This window comes from Melanotaenia boesemani, chromosome 10 (genome assembly GCF_017639745.1).
Source record: "Melanotaenia boesemani isolate fMelBoe1 chromosome 10, fMelBoe1.pri, whole genome shotgun sequence".
In the NCBI taxonomy this organism is placed as follows: domain Eukaryota; kingdom Metazoa; phylum Chordata; class Actinopteri; order Atheriniformes; family Melanotaeniidae; genus Melanotaenia; species Melanotaenia boesemani.
This window is the reverse complement of record NC_055691.1, coordinates 23,390,874-23,407,519: the sequence shown is the minus strand read 5'-3', so window position 1 is coordinate 23,407,519 and position 16,646 is coordinate 23,390,874. Positions and strand designations below refer to the sequence as shown.

Sequence of the window (16,646 nt, the reverse complement as noted above, 5' to 3'; positions counted from 1 at the left end):
TATTAAAACTGGGATCTCATTCAAGGTGGCCTGCTGTTCTTATACAAGTTTTTCCAGGTCCTCCCAGGATCAGCACAGGTTATTGTCAAGCCATCTCCCAGCTAACGATAAGAATGACACTTGATTTTTTTTTTTAAAGGGAAACAGTAAGTTAGGCCATTATAGACATTGTACTATTATAACGGAAAGCAAACACTCAAATTAACTTAAAACAGAAAATTATTCATCAGTTTTGTACTGGCCATCTTGTACCTGTAGCTGCTTTTAAATGGGAGACAAAGAGGGGACTGAAAGGAAATCTGAACACAAGTATACAAGAAGAAAAACAAATTATTCTAACCTTGTGACTTAACAATTTTTGGAGTATGTACAATAGCATCCAAAATAACATTCAGGACTTTAACTACTACTGAGAAACTTTTTACATGTATTATTTGTTGATTGTATGTTTTTGAAGCCAAAATAGACTTTTCTGCAATTTGTTGTAGTTTCCTTGAGATATGGATTTTTTTTGTACTTTTACTGCCTAGTAGTTACATCCTCCATTACCTGTTAACACATCTGTTTCTTCTAAAATTATCTATGTTTGCAATTATCTTAAATCTACGAAGTGGGATAAATTATGCAAGTTGGTAACAACACCTAAAAGAAGACTGTGCCACTAGATGTGGGTACTTACCCGGCTCAACTGTGGGGATTATATAATCCCTATAGGTCCTGATTATATGGATTATCAATAAATAAAGTTTTTCATTATTTAATAGTGACTTCAACAAACATTTTTTCATTAGACAGTACAAAAAACTGACTGCATCAACTTTCAAGTGTTCAGTGAATAAACAATTTGTTTTCTTTATTTCATACTAATTAATGGAAATCCATGACAGTTTCTTAGATACAATATACCACATATATACAGAAAAACACATTGCTACAACTTGAAACAGTGTGACAAGGTATGCTGTTAATAACAGTAGAACATATGTTGAATGAGGGGACTGAATAAAAAAAACTAGTTACCAGTGTAAAATGCTGTCTAATTTATGACCCATCCAGCAGGATGAAAGAGTCTTTCTGTCTCCCTTCCTCTGCAAAATTGCCAATCTCTCCAAAAATAACCTGCCTTACAAACATTTTGAGAGGCTGATCATTGTAGGCCTGTAGTACTGACGGAAATGGAATGACATGTTCCTTGAACTCCATAATTATGCTAGTCAGGACAGAGCAGTACTATAGGTTGGCATACACAGTGTTACTTGGGAGACCTCCATCTAATTAAACACTCTAAAAAGATAATTACTGCTCTTTAGGGGTACAAGAGACCTCGCCTATGTATCACATTCCCTATCTGAACTTTAAGTTTGCCCAAGTAACGAGCACATCTGCCTACAGGGTTGGATTTGCAACCACAATCACTCTGCCTTCAAGACCTCTCACTTCAAGAGCAGGACTCAGTGTGGCCCCTTCAAGAATATGGACCACCACTGGAAACCTGGAGTACATTTCCCATTTTACTCAAAATGATACTTCAAGTTACATTTGCACATTAATTCCTCTGTACGTACTGTCGACAGGCTGTAGCTAACCAGTGTGAGTTGAAGAGATTACATTTGACAAATTAGGACTGTGTATTCAGAGGTAGAAAATATACTTAAACTGATTTAAAAAAAAAAGTGTAAAAAGTTTTTATCTGTTTTTAGGCTCACTTACTGAAATTCTCAGAATACGAGCTCTTTAGCTTTATTTGAAATTTTGTTGATCATTTTGGTTACAGCAACAAGTCATCATTAACATCCTTCTACTTTGTGGTTGGTTGCACATTGCTACACAGTTTGTGCCATTTCCTTTTATGAATTATATTGCATGCATTACATCAACTCACAATATAATTTAAACAAGTACAAAATAAGACACCAAAAAAGGATTAACCTTTGATAATCATTTAACTAACACTGAACAATTTCCCTGTTTGGTCCACAAGAACACCAAAATTCTAGTAGGTACTTTTATTTACACATGTATAAGTAGTAAGATGCAGTGTGGATGACTGTTTTAAGTAGTTTTAAGGCAAGACTAATGACATGGCGCACATAAAAAAAAGAAAGAAAAATAAAAAAAATAAAGGTTTGTGCTACATCACTAAAGAGAAGCCAGCTTAGCTTCATTTATCCTGTACGCTGACATGCTCGACTTGTCACACTAGCTTTTAAGTAAAAGTCAGTCTTTCACTCAGGCTGAAATCTGTGTAAAACTTCACATGCAGCAGGAGTTTGAACTAACAGTCTCTCTAATAGAAGTCATTACATATGTGCATTTCTCTACATTACTTATGTTGTTTTCAGTTCTGAAAGTATTCTGTTTACTATGATAGAGACTCTTGACTGCAATCATGTGGACTAAAATAGTAACTGCAAGTTCAGCATAACATTTAGGCCATTTAAATATGAAAAAAAACCAAACATGAAAAAAGTTTTGTAAAAAAAAATTTTTTTCTTATGCTGGCCAAAACAACCTATAAGCAGTGCAGAAAAAGGTTCGCTGTCAGTCATCCAGCATTTATCTTATCTGAATCGCACACTACTCTATGCACAGCTAATGCGTTTTCCATTAGTGGAAAGCTGTCAGAAATTCAGGCTTTCACACGTCAATGTAGTAGACATACTGCATGATCAAACCAGAAATAAGTGATAAACTCATGGTTCAGGACCATAAATTAGAAAACAGAGTCAAGATGCAACTTATTATAAAAAAAAAAACACACACACACTAAATACGGCATCTGGAGATCATGTAGCTGTACATGAATAATATAGCCAGGTGTTTGAAAGCATCCTGTACACATTAATTCAGACATCAAGGTTATACAAATGCAATGCACTACATCGGGTTAGCTCCTGCTTTTTAGTAACATCAACAGAAACTGCACAAAAGAGGAATGTGTGTCAAGAGGGGGCTTGACCTCGCAGCCCAGTTAAAGAGTAGTTCACCGTCACTGTGAGGTTTTCCGTTCTTACTGTAAAGTTTCCAATATGGCACTGCGCTCATCTGTTAAATAATGGGGGGGTTAGGCTATGTCCCATGGAAGGGGCAGGGGGCATTTCCAGGCAAAGTAATGCTCCAAGCCCCAGTCAAATTATAATCCAAACCTTCTGACCCCGTGTTTGTGATCTGTGCTCTCTTTCCTGAAGTATCACATGGTCAGCTCAGATTTTCTTTGGCTTACGACCCAGGTGGTAGTAGTAAGCCATGGTGACCGCCAGGAAGAGCACTCGACTGAGGAGCAGGAGCATGGCAGTGTAGGGCAGGATGCCGATCTCCATTAAGGTGATGGACGTCACTAAAACCACAGGACAATATTTAATTGGAATTTTATTATAATTTAAGCAGACTGGTAACTCAAATAAAAATGAATAGTTTTCAGATTAATTCCTTGTATTATCCCTTTGAATATTATCTGAATCCTTTTACAAATTTATTTACATTAGATGATTAATCCCAAAATTATTTTCACTTTTGCAAACATAAACAGGTCATTGTCTTGTCCACAAAGTCTTCAAAAAGTCTCCTTCATGTTTACTTCTGACTTTTGAATACTTCAACTTATTATTGACCTGATGTAAATAAGTCTAATTATCAGATTGAGGTTTTTCTTTTCTTGTCTTTTGTGTGCACTGTCCAAACAATAAAATATCTCAGATTTAACATCTTGTGCTACAATGAATCAAATACAGAAATGTATCAGATTCTATCATTTACAGTTTGTAATGTATAATTACTGAGCCACAAAAATGCTTCACAGCATGCATGAGCTTCAAAGTGTTGATTTAAATCGAATTTAAAAAGATGATCCCTTTATGCAGCATAAGATTGTGACTTCACTAAGTTGACACAAGAGGGCACTATCAACACGTAAATAACCGGTAAATACAACCAGAAACTCGCAGCTCATCTCAACTCCTAGACTTTGTCAGTAAGATAAAAATAGAGGGTCTTTGAGGCACTGAGTCTCACTGCTAGATTAATAAATATTTAACTTAAACTGTAAGACTGTGTGTTAATTACCTAGAAACTGGACAGCAAAGTAGCAGGCTTCACTGAGCAGAGTCCACTGGATGATGACCTTTTCTGCTGTGTAGAGACCGTTCCACATAATGAGGGCCAGGCCTAGAAAGGAGTATGATAAAAGGGAATTTATAGGTTAAGGGTCCAGGGGCATGGGAATGAAACCAGAAAAAAAAAAAAAAAAGAGAACAAGAACAAGAAACTCAGGACAGAAAACCCCTATAAGAGCAGGAGCATTTCCACTCGCTAAACCATAAGAACGGTTAACTTGCTTCTGTAGATCTATAATGGCATGCAGATAAGGTGATATCTTATTTAGCCAAATGCTCTGACTCACTGATTCTTATAAAAGCTTCATTTCAATCCATACTCTTCCTCTAGTCCATTTTCCTGTATTTCATTCCCACCGACACAGACCAGTGAGGCTGTGGAAACCAGAAGGGGTGGGCAGATAGGTGGGAGGGCTGATGGACTGCATCCTCTCCCTGCCAGGATCCATCTGTGTGGCAGATGAGACCCCCGTCCTTCGTCCCCACTGCTGCACCTTATCTTGTAAGACATCACCCTTTCTCCATGCCAATCCATATAGCTCTGTTGACATTTGCAATAACAGCAAGCTTTTGGTGGTCTGATGAAGCTTAAATCTGTTTCCTTCATACCTTTCCTCCCATTGTTACGTTTAATGTCTTTGTCTTTGCACATGAAAGGCAATAATCCTACATTTTTACATTGCTAATTAAGAAATAGATGACTAGAGTACAGCTTGGATTTCCTGAGTATTCTTCTGAGGAATGGGAACACAGCTGGTATTCTAACGTGTTGCGGCTTGACTTAGAAGACGTGATAACTTGACAGAAGAAGCTTTTACTCACTCTTACATCCTTTCCTTCCCTTTCTTGCTTACCCTCCTATAAAGGAGCAACCTATGTGCTGTCTGAGCCTGTGCCACAGCGAGTTTCTTCATAGATCTAACACAAACCCTGGAATCACCTGACTGACAGCCTGTCTCTAATTAAGACCATTAAAATAATTGTAGCCGTCTCTAAAATACGAACATTACTCCTAGGAAGGGAGCAAAGCACAGATGCCACGATTAATTAGTATATAGAATTACTGTTGCTTGTGAGCAATGTCGCACAAAAGAACAAGAATAAGGCTCATTTAGTTTTTAACGGAATAATCTGCAAAATTGGACTGGAATATAGCACATTTCCTCCTCTGAGTTTCAAGGCAGCTCACACTCATACACTACACACACTCTCCTACCGCTCTGTCCTGCCATCCCCCACTGAGTTCCCACCAGATTAAAACCTGATATACAACACCACAGAAACAAGAGGCAACTGGAGCATTAGCTGCTAGTATTCTAGAAAATTGGTCTCTGTGCCTCTAGCATGCCTTTGTAGAGAACTGTAGATACACAAAATAGCATCACATTATACAGCCTCTTTTTGTAGCCTACAGGGGTGATTCTGATGCAGAAAGAGACTTCTTTATGCAGGATCTGATTGAGCGTGTCTATGAGCTGTAATGAATGCATTAGAAGCCATTTTCCCAGGAGACCACATGCTGTTTAGGAACGTATATTTTTAGCATGTACATAAATAATTAAAAAAAAAAGAAAAGTGTGCCAACACTGTTAGTCAGTCTTTTTTTTTAATTGCATCATCTACTTGTGTTTGTTGCATTTCTGGACTGTGACTTACTAAGCAACGCTCCTCCATAAAGGCGAACAGAGATGCTAGTTGTGGAGAGCTCCTCCTCAAAAACAACTTCATATAGCTGGTTGGGGAACACCAGAGCCTGTGTGAGGAAAACAAAAGCACAACACAGCTCTGTCGTATCAACACAACAGCATCTGTCCTTCCCAAAGTCTTCCAGTTTTTGAGTGAGCATTGCTGTGCATGCCCAGAACACTGAGGATATTGAGAATTTAGATAGTTGGGGCTGACAAAGACAGAGCTGTTTTTTTCCAGATGACCCTCAGTGATAAGCTGGAAAAGAATCTACAGTAACTGGGATTGCAGAATGTGTCTTGACTAGTTTCTAAAAATTGCTTTCCTGTCTGTAGTTAAAATAAAAAACTGTAAAACATCTTAGGTCTTTTAATAATTGAAGCAACACTCACCATCAGAGCCATTACTGTGAATCCCACTGCGGAGATGAGTATCCACACCCTTAGAGCAGAGAAATGACATGACATGTAGTATCCTTCCCACAACAAATACAGATATATTTGCTTAGTGTTTACAAGCTGTTGAACTTTACTGGCTGTGTTATATGTCAGCTGGTCAGATACTGAGTCAGTGAGCAGCGGAATTCTCACCTCAGCCCGTTAGGTTCTCGTACTGCAAACTTAATTTCATTTCCAAGCATCTGACTGATCTATGAGCAAACAAGGCAAAAGAAAAGAAAAGGAAATTAGCTGAGAGGGTAAATGTTATCACAATCTTGTCATCTTAACAGAGTTACAGATCATATAAAACCATTCAACTGAGAAGCTTTTAACCAATAACAAAAATGACTCTGCAACATTTGGGAGAATGAAGAAATGAGGGTGAATAGCATGCCTATATCATCTCCTGAACATCAAGTGTTAGTTATAACATCTCACACTGAATTTTAAATGAACAACAACCATGACGACACTTGAAGAAAAGCAATATTGTGACAAACAATATAAACCTAAAAACCTTACAACATTACCCATGCAATACTCAAATTGAAATTGTGGAAGCTTAAGTGACTGGAAGAGGAAATAAAACATGAGTGGTGGCCCAAATAATAGTGATGGTTAATTTCTGCTTAACAAAAAGACACATAGCAAATTACTTCTTCAAATTACTTCAAATTACTTCCCATATATACTAGAAGTTGCTCTCTCCAGACACATTGTCTATGTGTTTTGCATTATTAACTAAGTTAAAACTCAAAGAATGAACATTGAACAGGATTGCTTGTTGCAGCCTAAATGCAATATTCACAGTAAAAGTGTACAGATAAACCAAGGATTTGACAATGAAACCAAAATAAATTGGATAAAGTACTGTGGCAGTCATGAAATGTGAATTGTTAAGAGTTGTGAATGCTTCAGTTCCTTTTTTGCATGTCTGGCTGTTTCTTTAAGACATTTGCGATGAACACAGATTGTCTATGTACATTCTAGATGTATTCAAGTGGGAAATGTTAAGGTCAGAAAAGCTGGCAACGAATTCAGACTCAGACTGACTTTTATATGCAAAAATTCACAAGGGCAGGGGCTATATAAATTGTCAAAGGAAAACTCTAAAGAGAATAAGTTGGGAAAAAAAGTTTTTCTGTGGGTTACTGCAGAGTAACCCACAGAAAAACAGCATGCTTTCACCAGTTCTCTCCAGACATCATTGCATCCCTGACTTCAGTGTTACCTCTTCATAAGAAAATGTCTCTTTTCTCAAAAAGTGCTGCTGTGTTGGAGTCAGACAGCAGCACAGAAACAAAATATACACTGAAGCATTAAAACCACCAAGGCAGGGATGATGAATCCCCTTCTAGTTACCGGTGTTTAGAGGGAAACGCTTCAATTGGAAAGTCATTTTCTGTTTGAGGAAGCTGTGAAATGTCAGAGTGGATAAAACAAAATTACTTGTGATATACTTGAAGCCTCAAGGGGTTTTATCTTTTACCATTTCCCACTCGGTAAAAGTTAATATCGGTGTATCTGAGCCATTTAAACTATAGTTATCTGTCATGAAACGTATCCGTTTTCTTTGTGGTATAGTTCGTTAAAAAGAATAAATAAATAAATAGCAGCAAAAAAACAACAACAAAAAAAAAACACAAGAACAAAATATGTCAAGATAAAAGCTATGTCAGGTCATATTTAAAACAGAAATGTTCACAGGCTATCCAGCACAGAATTAGTACATGAAAGAAGCATTGTGGGAATCAGTGGAAAGGCCACAACATAAGCACATAAAAAAAAACCCCAAACAAATAAAAAAGTCAACTGTAATGCATCTATTCAGCAAACAGCTCAATACACAGAGTTTAGTGAAAGCACAGCAACTTCAAAGTTTCTATTAATTCCTAATATATTTAATAAAGAGTCCCCAAATCTTTAAAAGTTTTAAATAAGAGCCTGACAGTGTGTAGCCAATCATGACTTAAACTGAGTCATGGTTGAACAATATTTCTCAGTTTCCCCAGTCTACTTTAAGCCTTCTGGAAACAACCACACAAAAACATTAGGCCTGGTTGCTAACATTAATGTTAATGAATAAACAGCTAAATATGCCAATAACCATGACGGAGGACATCGTCCAACTGTAGATGATGCTGCAAAAATGATCATCGCATAAACTGTTAAGTCTTTGACAACCCCAGAAGAAGTGCCCAATTTCTCCTTGCTTGACTTAACTCAGCTAGCAGAAACAAAGAAAAAACTTCAATTAAAATGAGAAATGAGAAAAGTTCAATCAGTAAACAACTTTGAGCAGAATGAGTTGGAGCCAAGCATTTATAGACCAGTTCTTAATCCCTCTTACAACTCTCATCCACGGCTCATCTGAATTCTCTGCACTGAGATCCTCCAACCATGCATCCTAAAGATGAAAGGTAAGAGCTACCTCAAAGAAGAGGCTGAAAACCACAAGAGGCTGGGCCACATGGAATCACATGAAATTTATGGTGGTCAAGTTTAACATAAAAAAAGAGAGAGAGATTTCCAGAAATAGTTTTTAATTGGCGAGTAACTGAAGACCAGTAGGGAGAGCATAGGCCCACTCTTCATTGTGTCTGTAAAACTGCAGAGTAAAAGCAGATCTTTAGAGCTTAGCTCTGTGCCTCCTCCAGAAATAGACCAAGACCCTGCAAACCAATATCTGAGGGGGGGAAAAAAAAAACGGATGGAAGAGGCTTGTCTTAAGTAAATAAATATATGCAACATACTCATGCAACAAATTTTGGTACACACACCAATAGAAGTTGGCGAACAGATGAACCTTCAGATTCCCTTTAAGAACTGACATAGAACCATAATTGAGAGTGTGGGAAGAAAAGAAAACAGGAGAAAACAGAAGTATGATATGTTAAGAATCAAGTGATTCATTTGCCCCTAGCGGGTGTTATTTTTCATCTCATGGTAGGAGCATTAGGAGGACTACATTTAAGCCAAACCCCTAAAATCAGTAAAGATGAACAGTTGCAGACTTAAGTCATTAAATTCTTTCTTGTACTGCAGCATAAGTGGCTGATTATGAATCTATCTGCACCAGCTGCGATCACATGATCAGGTGAATCAGGCTTCCTGTGCCATGGTTCCAGGGGCTGTTTTTGACAGGAACACATAAATATTCATGACTGGCACGACAAATACTCAAAGGGAACATTAACTGATGGCACTGGGTTGGCTCGGGGTATGAAGGAGAAACAGGAAAAGACAGAAATTTGCACAGCTATTCGTGGAGAAACACACTTAATTACAGCTGGCATTGACATCAGTCACTCAGTCAGCTACATACAGCCAACAATGAGCCAGTTTTCAGCTACTAAGCATGGAAAATTTTCAGGATGTTCAGCATATCTGTCAGTTTGTGAGGTGAGAATAAGCAGTTGTCACTGTTTTATGTGTCTTAGTAGTAAGCCCCAGGCATACAAAATATACACAAAGCATCATGATATGTCAGTGTGTTAGGGCCAAGGCTCATGCTGCCAAGGCTTGTTTGTTGAGACATTAAGGAAGCACCAAAGTAATGTATTATTGGTTTAAAGAAGCTGTTAGTAAAAACAGTAACAAGTTAGGCAACATCTCTTAGTACAGCAAATACATTAAGTTTTCTTTTTGTCAGACTATTTGTAATCGGGAACAGCACTCTTATCTGTAAAGAAGGCAGGAAGAGGCAGACAGCGGACTACAGGAGCATTTCCCTCCTTTGTTTACACAAACCAAAGGATAAAGTCAACTGTTTCCTTTCCACACCGTCTTGCAGCTAACTTTACTTTTAGATCCGATCCCATGGGTCTCTCTTCCAGAAAAACATGTGGCAAGGTTGAAAGGAAAAACAAAAGTAAAAGCACAATGGAGAAAAAAATGACATTGTGACACAACAATTTAATTCTAAATTAGGGTCTATGCCACACGTCATTAAGAAAGTCTACTGTGCAAAACACCAAGTACAACAGTGCACATTAGCTTTTCTTTTACTGTATTTGGATCACCATTCAATCATTAAAGCCAGCATCTCAATAAATAATTGTTACTGTCAAATATAATGAAGAATTAAGTGTTTTATTCTTTGTCAGTATATGTATCTGTCTCCATGAGTGTGCTCTGCAGAAGAGATTCATGTGACAGATGTCTGGGTTAGGCTTCGTGCTAAAACATTGAGAGAGAAAACAAACACTCGAGAGGGCTGAGAAAAGGGGGCTGACATCTCATCACAAGCTATCAGCCACCACCGTATGCCTGCTCCCTTCTGCTCTGTTCCCTTCTATCATTTGCCTGATTAATATTTCAGAGAGGAATTGTCTGCTGTGCCTAGGCACATTGTGATGCATTCTTTAATTTTTTTTAATAAGAAAAAAAAAGGAAAAAAAATGAAATCCTGATCTCTGAATCCATTTTAAAGGAGGAAATTATTGTCAGTCTGCAACTGTGGAGCTTGATATGTAGAAATATGACAAGCTGACTAGCGATTTTGTTCCTCCTTCAATAAACCAGCATGTGTGACGTTGTGTTTTGGTATGCACTTTCTTTATGCATGTACAAACACATGTAAGGATTAAAACACGAGGCAAGCGGCCACCCAGAAAGTCCGTCACATCTCAGTAGAGCTGCTGGAGCTTAGTGGATTACTTGATCTAGATTCACTGATGCAGAAGTATTAACGTCACAACAGAGACATGACAGTTGTCCACTGTGGCTTTTATAAAGAACCCATAGCTCTTCTCAGGGTTAATAAATGCATTTGCGGCATTTTTCTTTATGCAATGATGGAACATTACCCATCTGACTGATGGTTTACCTCATACATTACTGGCTTACATTTATAACCAAGTTGTTTGTTGTACTAATGACCTTGCCGGTCGAACTTGCCGTCTACATTGCTGCCCATATTGAATAAACTGACTGTAATGTTCATCTGAAGTAATCTGACCTTTGAGCGGTGCACTTCCCCATCATCATCCTCGCCACCAACTCCAAGGATCTTCCGGCTCTTCAGACGGCTTATCAAGTCTGTCTGACTGTGCTTCTTCATTAGAGGAGGGTGAGGTTTAGACGCCATGGTGCACACCTGACACAAAAGTGGAAAAAGAGGCACATACTGTTGTCAATTATTAAAAGGGGTGCAATAAATAATACATCATACCAAATAAACCACCCAGAAAAGGATAAGATAAATGAGAAATTTATAAAAAAAGAAAAAGTACTCTTTTTCTTGCCTTTCTCTGTGAAGAATACACCTCTCAACTGTACATGGAGGAAGTGGCATCAAATAATCTACAAGTAGTTCCCTTGAGGACTTGACTTGTGTAACAAAATTACATAATACAAGTTGCACAAATACAAGGCAACCCTCTTAAGTCAGGGTGAAAGCAAGAGCCAGATGTCCTCCTGGCCTGCTGAGCAGCCAACAGAGTTGTCTGCTTGCAGTGAATGGAATTTGATAGTGACCCACATAGAAACACACAAGTGTAAATGGAACCAAACTGAGGATATAACCGTTGATATTGATCCACAGTTCCACAGACTGCATGTAATTCAGGAGGTGAAAGATTCTTTTTGATGTCGGCCAGTATTCACTACAAAGCAATATTCCCCAAGGATGATTGTGCACATATTTTGTGCCTTGTATGAAATGACTACAGAGTGGCCTTTATTTAAGCAATGATTTCATCAGCTGCCCCCCCCGCCAACCCCCCTCCCCCCCCATTACGCCAACATGTCGCTGTATTTAAAGCCACAATGTTGCCTCACTCACAAGCTTGGCTATTTTTATGCTTAAGAAAAAAAGGTGGCAGTGGTGGTGGTGTGGGGGGAGGATAATGCTCTTAGCAATATGGTCCAAAAATAATGTGCTTAAATAGTTTAATGTTGCATAACATTAAACTAACAAAACATAAGATACAATTTGTAAAGCAAGCATTGATATGAAATTGAAAACATTTCCTATGTTTGTTGGCTGTTCATATGTGTCGATAGCTGGATACACTGCAGCAGCTTTATGGATGGGCATTAATGAACAGCACATGCAGGTTGAATGGGGACAAATAACAGTCAAATTAAGAGATCACCACTAACTCAATAACCTAGCCCATAATTAAACAAGAGGCTAAAAAGGAAATAGAAACATGTGCACACAAAGGGACAGTCAAAAAATTGATGGCTACTCCACAGGGCGGCTCTCTGATGGAGAAAAACAAGGGAAAGTATCGAGCTTATCTACTAACGATGAGGACAGCTTCCTTAATAGAGGTTTTTATCCTCAGGAAAGGGAAAAAATAGCCAGAGCTAACAGGAAGCAGCTCAAAGCGCATGATAAGAGGTGGGCACACCAAGTTTGTTAATGCAAACCAATACTGACAATTTTCTCGAGGCTAAATTATGATGCCATGTTGCACTTATTGAGAAAAGAAGTTGATAAAAAGCAAGAAAAATAAATTCATCCAATACGTTTTCCAAACTACTGTAACTGTAAAGATATGAGATAAATAAAAGATCAGTAAAAAGAAATAAAAAAACATTGCAGCCAGGCTTGGACACCATTATATTCTAAGGTCCCCTTAAAACTCTTATTTTCTATTTAATTTTTTTTATATGCATGGTGAAAAGTCTCTTAATCTCACTATATGTCTGTCAAACACATTATGATAAATCATTACTACATAGTATTATTGTTATCATGCACACATTGGAGGGCCTGTAGTCTCCAATTTCATTATAGTGAAATCAAAGGAAGGGTGTCCTTTTTCTTTTAGGGATCAGTTCATTTAATCTTTTAATCTTTCACAGATAAAGACTAGAAACAGAATGGTGGTTTATTTCAAACTTAAGACTTAAAACCCTTGTCATTGTGGCTATATTCTGAAATGCTTCTACCCAGTCCAGGTGTACACTAAATCTTAGTGTGGAGGCAAGAACAGCAACTGGACCAAAAAGATACCTAACGATGGGGGAATTCACAACAGAAAAGAAAAGCAGCTGTGACAATTAGGCTGCATATTGCGATATAAATAGCGCAACACCTACCTAACCTGCAATAAAAAGTCATCCCTATTTGTATTTTTTAAGGAAGTGATGCGATGCTGTTCCAAACACTGCTGAACATTCATGCTCTGTCTGCGTCAATGGCGAATCAAATGGACTCTTACTATCCTGGATACCTGCTCCATGTAAATGTTAACGGCTGCGACACTAGAACTCATGGAGTGAGTGTTTTGATGGTGGAAGGTAACGAGAAGAGTGAAAAAAATGTGGATGCAGAAGAACTTGTGGCTAAACAGAACAGCACGTTGGCTAAGTGGAACTACGTTGGTTAGAAGAGAGATGACACACTACAAACACAGGCACTCTGCAAGACATGTCGAATACTTGTGCCAAACACTAGTGGACATGTTTAATCTCTGCTGCCACCCACAGTCCAGCCATAATGAGCTATAGACGAATCCAGCCGACGTTTTGTGTGCTGCAGTCACTTCTGCTGCAGTTCCATCTGCATTCCATCAGATTTACAGCATGTGTTTTTTTTAATTCCGGTAACTTGACAGCTTTCCTGTACTTTGCCAGTTTATTTAAAAAGAAGCAAAAATCCATGAAACGCTTGAGCACTGCAGTAAGACTTCTGCCTTGGACTAAAACATTAGATAAAATTAGGCCTTTAGACAATTACCATAATTGCAACTTTCTAACTGGACTAGTTTTAATGCATTTAAGTTGAGCATATGATGTTTCGTCTAGTTTTGTTTATTACATTAAGTCCTTTAATATAATTATGGAATGCACATTAATTGCTTAACGTCTACAGATACAATATCCTGTTTATTCTTCGATCCATTCGCCTGTTCATCACATAAAATGGCTAATTGTATCCAGCCATTTTCTATTCAAAGAAAGGTAAACAAGCAAAGTATTAACTCTTCTTTCATCAACATATCAAAAGAGCTTTTCTTGGACATAGGAATGGCAATGAATTCCCATAAACCATGCAAAGCTAATTCAAAAACGTCGAGGCCTCTTTCATTGTTGATGCCTCTTTAGCATTTGTCAAAAAAGGAAATAATGCACTGACATAACCACATGCACTTAAAGATCCAGCAGCATGCTAAAATACCTTTGCATGTTTTTCCCCTTTGAATATCAAGACCAATGCTCCTTGACTCCAAGGGTATTGCTGATACAGTTGCCTAGCAACTGCCAATGAATAAATTGCTTCTTAGCTAAAATCACCTTTTCTGATTGAAACCATCTTTGACAATTGCTTTTATAGGGATTCCCTCTTAAGATCTGATAAGAATCTACAGGTTTGATAACGTGACTCTCTTTTGATATTTAAAAGATGCGAGAAAATAGGAGTAAGAGTCAGACACAAAGAGCATTTTGGACATATTTAGTTAATAACTAGCAATGGCAAAGCAACGTACTACATTCTGTCTGTTCATCTGCAGATTTTGTGACAAAGCATGTGCTGCAGGGATGAAAAGCTGCTCAGCACAGGAAGAAGATAGTGTGGGAAAGGTGTGATTTCCCGAGAGATCTCTGGTTAGCGACTAAAAAGATGTTCTGCCAAAAATAAGTGTATCATAGAAACAAAGCAGTGTGTGGGTGTGGAGGAACAACTGTGATCAAATGTGTTACTCAAAATAAGGCAAAGGAATCAACACCTGTCTTATGTCCTTTTATCATAAATAACAGGAAATACCATTAGTCAAGACCTGCTAAATCACATGACCATCATATTTGGGACATAAAATAGCACCATATGGTGTCCAAACTGTATAAAAGGTGTGAAGGGCACAAAGCAACACTTATTCTAAGACTCTAGAAACAAGCAACACCAGCTCATTCTCAACAATGTGTTTATCTCTTGTATGACCTTCGAATGAGTTACAGTCTGATCTTAGTTAATTTATTACCTTTCAATTAGTTTGCAAAATCTCTCTTTGACCTTATGAATACTGGACAGTAAACTGCAACATAAAGGTGACAAGAGATTTCAGTCTGTTTTGGCTGAATTACAGAAATATCTTGGAAGTTGATTGGATATCAGCTACAAGAGTAATAATGTGTTCCTGATATCCACCTCAAATATCTGATATCCACTCCATTAATCTGCCCAACTTCTTCTTTGGCACGACTAGGAGGGTTAAGTTTTGACTTTACCATTAAAACATTAGTAACATTATTTATTAAAGTAAAGCAAATCCAACGTCTCAATGTACCAACATTCACAGCTGGCGTGACCTATTTTTTGCAACCTAAAAGATAAATCTTGCAAATGTAAGATAGATTGTTGCAGAGATTTATGTTATCAGGACTTTAACATCAGAAGAAAAAACAACAAATCAGGAGGTTAACTACTTAGAAACGCTGCTCTATAAATGTTCATCAATTCTTTTGATTTAATATGATAACTCAAACCACCGGTTCCCAGTTCTGAGTTAACTCTCACATCATAACTGGGATTAACAAACAAAGCCTGTGAGTTGACTCCCTCCCTGCTAGCAACCCCATGCTGCGCTGACATCAGACCAACATCTGTTGCTGTACCATCAGCAGAACATATCCACTGTGAGCTACAAGTTGCATAGTTTTAAAACATTAATAACATAGAACCATTGTAGGAAAGTGAATGTAGTGTTTTGTACCTGCAATATATATATATATATATATATATATATATATATATATATATATATATATATATATATATATTATATATATATATATATATATATATATATATATATATATATATATAAATTGCATGTACAAAGCTGTGCCAGACTTGAAAGCTGTGCCAAGTACATGAAACAGAAGGAACTTCTTTTTTTTGTTTTTAGTAAATCTTTTCATTTCACATCAACCTTATCGCCTTTCTGCAGACTGTGGTGGTGAAGTGGATTAAACATTAAGGGGAAGACAATCATCATGGCAAGGGCAACTACAGACACACTAAAATTAAGAATCTTACATAAAATAATGCCTTTTGTCCACTCCTGATGCCCACAACAGGCACATCATATGGTGTGAATGGAAGAATTGATCATGTAGATTTATACATCTGTTCAGGGCTGCTGAAATTCAGACTTATCCAAATCACCAAAAGCAATAGTTTCCCTTTGTAACAGATGCTGACCCTGATGTACTGTGTTTGTGTAACTATACATAAAGGTTCAGCAGTGACAAAAGAGAAGGGAGAAAAAAAAACCAAAAACGGATAAACAGGAACAGTCGTGCAATGGAGAAGACGGTAAATTCATGTCTTGAAAGCAGGCTGCATTATGTGGAAGCAACAGAACACAGACAAGATCTGTTAATCTTAGAAAGAATTGCTCCATTATATCCGATGTGCGTCAGAGCTGAGCAAAAAAGAAAATGTTGGATC

General features: G+C 37.6%; 1 protein-coding gene across 1 annotated transcript in view; it reads right to left on the bottom strand.

Annotated features, from left to right (window-relative positions):
• Positions 1-827: 827 nt before the first annotated feature.
• tp53i11b (tumor protein p53 inducible protein 11b) overlaps positions 828-16,646 on the bottom strand; it is a 40,539-nt gene continuing 24,720 nt past the window's right edge. Inside the window, exons 2-7 of the mRNA XM_041997617.1 lie at positions 11,199-11,336; positions 6,389-6,447; positions 6,191-6,239; positions 5,769-5,865; positions 4,063-4,164; positions 828-3,337 (exon numbers count right to left, since the gene is read on the bottom strand). Of these exons, the coding sequence (XP_041853551.1) occupies positions 3,204-3,337; positions 4,063-4,164; positions 5,769-5,865; positions 6,191-6,239; positions 6,389-6,447; positions 11,199-11,327 (570 nt within the window). The 5' untranslated portion in view covers positions 11,328-11,336 and the 3' untranslated portion in view covers positions 828-3,203. The remainder of the gene's footprint in view (positions 3,338-4,062; positions 4,165-5,768; positions 5,866-6,190; positions 6,240-6,388; positions 6,448-11,198; positions 11,337-16,646) is intronic.